The sequence below is a fragment of the Trachurus trachurus genome (assembly GCF_905171665.1).
Source record: "Trachurus trachurus genome assembly, chromosome: 21".
Taxonomy (NCBI): Eukaryota; Metazoa; Chordata; class Actinopteri; order Carangiformes; family Carangidae; genus Trachurus; species Trachurus trachurus.
Window position 1 is genome coordinate 12074205 of NC_139899.1, and position 6000 is coordinate 12080204.

Sequence of the window (6000 nt, forward strand, 5' to 3'; positions counted from 1 at the left end):
CGGCACACAAAACACCTTAATCAGAACTCTGGAGCCTGGCCCACCCGCTGCTCAACTGAGGATGCCACTCTCGATCCTCAGCTCACTGTTTGGTCAAGGCACACAAATAAATATAGGCCTACAGTGTATGTACATAGCGGAGGTGTGTGGGTTGTATTTTTAAAGGTGGGTCATGTCTAAGCACATTTCAAGCACCTTTGGAAGGTACCATCGCTCACGAACGCCCATTCGTCCCAGTGGGAGCGCTGCGCCGGGCTGTCCGGGCCAAGCCTCCCGACCGCCGGCTAAAAATACCAGAGGCCTCCGGACGCCCCGCGGAGGGCCAACGTCACTCCAGGCAGCGGGGCACATTCACCACAGCGAAACGCAGCGAACAACTTTGTCCTTTTGTTTTTTCGATTCAATATGGAGAAAACAAACAATCTCTCATATCTCATATGTGCCCAAAGCTGAAATGAATCCTCGCCACTAATATTTTCGGGGATTTTCTCTGTATTTCCACCAACTGTTCCCAAAAGTTTTACACAGGATCATTGCGCCCTAATGAAAGCCACACAGCAGAAATGCTATTATTAAAAAAAAAAAAATGATGGTGGAGGCACACAGCCGACTGTTGGGAGGGCGGGGGGGGACTGAAGGAACTATAACTAGACTTCTGGTCTCCTTATAAATGCGGAGGAAGATAATAAAATACTTACGAAAGTTTGCTGTCGTAGTTGAGGTTTGTTTTCCATGAAAAAAATGTTCTCTTCACTTAGTAAGTGATGGATGCATTTATCACCCTGCAAGTCTGTGGTTAATGAGGCATTTGATTCATTTCCTAATTCGCTGATAGCTTTCATGGAAACTCTCCACCCGAATTTACAACACATCAGTTTATGACCATCGATTTGAAAGTTTACAAAGAGCCACTCCTGATCTGCTGCGCGCCTGCAGGCTGGACCTGATCCCCAGCAGCCTGGCCATATGAAAATAATATATAAATATAAAAAAAAACTTGATTTAATTTATTTTTAACTCATGTGAACTCTGACCTACAGTGCAGCACAGGCAAACCGATCCGGGTGAGGTAAGAAAACAGAGAAAAATGAGTGAGGTTCCTTGATTTGTTCGCCACCGTGACTAATTCTAAACATGAATATAATTTTCAAAGGGAGCGCATGTCCATATAGTTAATCAATCCAAGATCTGGTACTTTCCCATAATCAAAGTCTGCTGATTGCACTTTTTTTCTCAACTCAAGAACCACATCAGACAACTGGTCTAGATACAACTACAGGTTACAGTGTCCCTTTATTTACTTTGATCCATGACTGAGTTTGGATCTTCATGTTCCACTCCGCCGCTTCTCCGTGGGTGCACATTAACATCAGGACCTGATCTTTCTGACTGTGGCTGGAGACTGGAGCCTAAACCCACTGTTGTTAGGTGTGTAACCAGATCAGATCTAAAGTTCAAACTGTGATGTGTGCTCCCGGATATCCTTATTGTGTGTGCCTAAGTGTGTGTATGTGTGTGTGAGTGTGAGAGAGGAACTATGAGTTCGTCTATAATGTAGAGACGCAGCGACTCGATACTGACACTCTCTGGTAGATGTATGTCTGGGAAAGGTGAACTGAAATATCCGATTGTCTTTTTTCTTATTGATACGTCGCAACGGTGAGATGACTCATCTCTCTACGCTCTCTTCCTCTCTCCCCCTGTCACACACACACACACATACACAAACTCCCCTCTCCGTCTCTGATCCACTCTCCAGCGCACACACTCGTAGCGGTGTATTTTGTTAGGATAATGTGTTTTCTATGTGCTCCTGTTTCTTCCTCGGAGCTGAGCGCGCTGATGCTCTGTGTCCATCAGACTTTTATTTCAATAAACTACTCTCATCCTCTCAGTTACGTAATCCCAAAGTTTCTGGGGGCAGAGGAAAGATTTGCAGTAGGCCTGGTTGACCTTGGCTGACTTTATTTCCACAGAATGGCACATTTTATCCTGACTTCCGATTAATAGGCTTCATAGGCTATCGCAAATTAAACCCATTGATCTCTGGCACAGCAGGAACTTAATAGACAAAAAAAGCAGGACTACAGGCCACAGGCTACATTGTACAACAAGACAAAACTTCAACAGTCGTTATTTTTCAATATTGGATGAGTGGTCTACGTACAGCAAACCAGCCAGCCGTTCAGAAAAAAATATGAATAAAAAAGTTTTCAAAGAAATGTTCTTGGCAAAACAATCTGGGTTTAGGAGGAAATCGGGTTTAGATTGACTGTGACACAATAAAAGAAAATAAAACAGCCTTCAGATGCCTGGTTTTCTGTCTATCAGTTAAAGGAGTCCTCATCAGTGTGGATTAGATAAATAAACTCAAAGGCCGCAACACTCAGGGTGGTTTCTATCAGACATGGGCTGCTCCTCTGCCCGGGCCTGTACACCCAAACTTTCCTAACTCATCGTCCATCACCATGACTGACCTGTGACTTTTCTTTCTCACTGTTCCGGCCGCAGGACGACCAAAAACCTCACTTGTGTGTGTGCGCACACATTTAATTACTGCAGAGTAGATTAGGCGCCACGAAGGATCGCTCTGATTCATTTAATCACTTTATAGGCATTACTCTTTAAACCATTCACATCTGTGAGGGTCTATCTGACTAATTTAGCGAAATATCATACAATACTGAGCACAGACTTTTATTTTATTTATTCGTTAAATATTCTTTTTTACAGAGGATATTGTGATGTCTCACACTATGTCCCTTTGGACAGTGTGACCCAAATCTTAACTCAAGTGTATTTTGTGTGTAGTTTTAACCTCAGAGCAGCCTGCTTCATTTTTTTTTTACTTTGAGCCCGCCACTAAACATACTTTAACCTCTGTCATGATTTACAGTGCGAAAAAGTGGCAATATTATATAAAAAAAAATAAAGTAACAATAAAGGAGCTAAACAAATGATTAAGTAAAGGGGGAGAGTGTTGAAGTTGCTTCCAGCGCAGATTCACATGTTCCCGAAGTGAGTGTGCAGGGAGAGGACCGCTCTGCCTCATTCTGCCCGATTTGAAAATAAACAAGTAAAACTTGCACTGGAAATAAGTGAATTGATCTCTTCAATACCGCCGCCCCTTTATTCATGCGTTTAACCCAAAACATTGGATCTGAATGTATCTTTCAGGCTATAAAACGCAGACATGACACGACTTGTGAGATGGACAGTTTACGAAATCCCCCTCAGTGGCACACGAGTCAACTGCTTTGGTTTTTATTCAGGTCATCTTCTATTGTGCTCATCTTCTATTTATTGCCTTTAAGTCGGTGCGACTGCGAGCACTAACTGGGGCGTCTACCCCAAAAGGGTTCTGGGATAAAACACATCAACACGAGCCCCTCGTGGAGACACAAGACAGCGGAGTTTCTTTCCATCAGTCCGCCGCGTAATAACTCCAACACAGGCGCGTTCAGGACATGCCGCCGCCGTTTTATTCATTCTAATTTAAACAACTCTTAACCCACCGTGAGCGATGTTACCCCCAAATTAGGCTGCCCCGTCTGCCTTGTTTGGACCCATTTCCAAGTTCAGTATCTAATTTGTGTAGTGTAGTGATCAGACGCCGGCTCTGTGATCCGCAGTGGCACCGCCATGCGCTTTGGATCAGCTTGTTATTGTTATCACTGTAGAATTTGGACAAGTAGCAAGTCCGCGGCGAGCGCACGGCACCGGGCTCGATGTGTATACCGTAGCGCACCGTTCACACACGCATATACACACACACACACATACACGAGAGAGCGTGCATAGACACTAACATACACACGCACGTAAACACACACATTTCCGCAGCCGGAGAGTTTCCTTACCTTCATTTGGGGGATAGATGATGGCAAACGCAGGAATAACACAGGGCAATAAAAGAGGTAAAATGAAGAGGAGTGATCGCGGATTGCAATCCATGGCGGCGGATCAGAGGTACATAACTCCATGAAGCCACTGACTGATCTGAGAGCGTCCTCTCTCCACTCAGCTTTCTCCCTCTCTCTTGCTCCGTCTCCCTCCGGTTGGAGCAGTTTTCCGCTGGGTCCTACAGAGTCTGACAGACAGCACACAAACACAGCCCGCAAGTTCACCACAGGTCAGTTTAATTCCTCTACCACGGGCGTCTTCTTGACGTGAATGACAAACTTGGCTATTCAGCATATTTTACGGCCCGGGTCAATCCAAAATAGAAAACAGAAGAGAACTATTAGAAATGTATCTGGGAACAAAGGGTAATACCATATGCTCCTGTGACCTCCTACTGTAATAATTCAATCACATTTACCTACAGTGCTCTCTCTCTCCACTTACTGTATTTCTCTGCTTTATTCTCCCAGGAAGTTAGTGGAATAAAAAAAAGTGGTATGGTGTGGGAAATATGCTGTTATATCAGAGAATGAGTCCGGCTTTATTTGGCCCAGTCAAAGTAGCCTGCAGCAGATGAATCCAGTATAAAGGCCTTTCCTCCGACAAGGGAGTGTAAATCAAATGTACTTTCTTTAATTTATTTTTTCAACCAACACTGTAGAACAGTCAAACAGAACCTGATGTTTTTAATAAGACAGCCAAAAGTAGCCTGTGATTTTTGTTCATGCATAAGGAACAACTTGGTTTTATTTGGAACAACTAATATTGCCCATTTGCTTTAAATCTAAAACCTGGATCAGCCAGCAGGATCCTGTCATGTGTAATGTTGATTTTGGAAGAGCCAGGAGGGGGCATGTTTAGAAGCTTATTTTGGATTCAATAGAACCTAGTTGTTTTATTTTACAATGTTTTTTTTTTGAAAAGCATACAGGAAAATATAACGTATGACAATAATAGTTTTTTTCCCCCCTTATTAGCTGTTCCACTTAACTTTTGTTTTTGGTTTATTTTCTTCTCCTTTTTGTTACCATTTCACATATAATTCACATTAAAGTACAAGATAGGACCAATAACTTGAAAGAGAGAAAAAAAAATACATATTGCTGATTTCCATGTTGTAATGACTGCCAACCGAAACACAAAGTCCATCGGTGTGTGAATGGACATACATGATGTGTTTGCATTGGGTGTGCATTTTTCTGTGCAGGCCATTAGGGGCCCCGGACACCACAATACTTGATCCACGCTGAAAGGCTGGGGTGGCAGTGTAACGTCAGGGCCGTCCATGAGATGCCAGCTGTTGTGGTGGGGGGTTGGAGGCTGGAGTTTGGGAAGGCATCTGACGTATGTGAAAAAGTTAAACAACACGGCAGACACCGAGGCCAACAGCACAGCTACACATGCATTTGTAGGAGCTGTAAAAACATTCAAATTACTTTTGAATTTCCTGAACGTAATTTACGATAAGCTATAGCAGGAGGTCTCAGTAAGACTAGTCTCTCTTGCATTATTATAAGCCCTCGTTGTAAATTGTAACTTATTTGTGTATTTCAATACTTGGCATATTTCCATATCTTTTAAAAACAATGTGTGTTGCCAGAAGTCACAGTAGAATTGTTTAACTACTGCTCATGTTATGCTCTTACTAAGTTACATAATGAACTTTTTTTCAGACCATTAAGAAATAGGAAGCATGGCTTAATTTGTGGAAATGTTTCTACGACTATGCAAATTATATAGTACATTTTGAAAATTTGCTACACGTGTGCTTCTTTGCTTGGTCACGCTACTGCTATTTCAGAAGAAAGTCTTTTCTTTTATTATTTGTCATGCTCCGTATACTATGCAGCCAGCAGTGTGCTCGGAAGTCCTTTTAAAATTAACTGAGGTATTTTTTACAGTGCATTTAATGCAGATATTTTAGAACAAATGACTTAACAGCAAACTCAGAGCAGCGTCTTAATGCGGAGAGATTTATGAGTTTCAGGTTGTCAGTGCATACAGTGAATAATGATGCCAGGAGGTCTCCGGCCACATTATTAAGTGGCGGTGGCGTGTGGATTTACAGCAGATTTCAGACGTGCCAGCCTCCATCGT

At 42.8% G+C, this 6000-nt stretch overlaps 1 protein-coding gene across 3 annotated transcripts in view; it reads right to left on the minus strand.

Annotated features, from left to right (window-relative positions):
* Window positions 1–4030, minus strand: part of epha3 (eph receptor A3) — a 98432-nt gene extending 94402 nt beyond the window's left edge. For all 3 annotated transcript variants that reach the window (XM_083997238.1, XM_083997237.1, XM_083997236.1), the window contains exon 1: window positions 3861–4030. In XM_083997238.1, the coding sequence (XP_083853364.1) occupies window positions 3861–3954 (94 nt within the window). In that variant the 5' untranslated portion in view covers window positions 3955–4030. The remainder of the gene's footprint in view (window positions 1–3860) is intronic.
* Between the last annotated feature and the right edge of the window lie 1970 nt (window positions 4031–6000).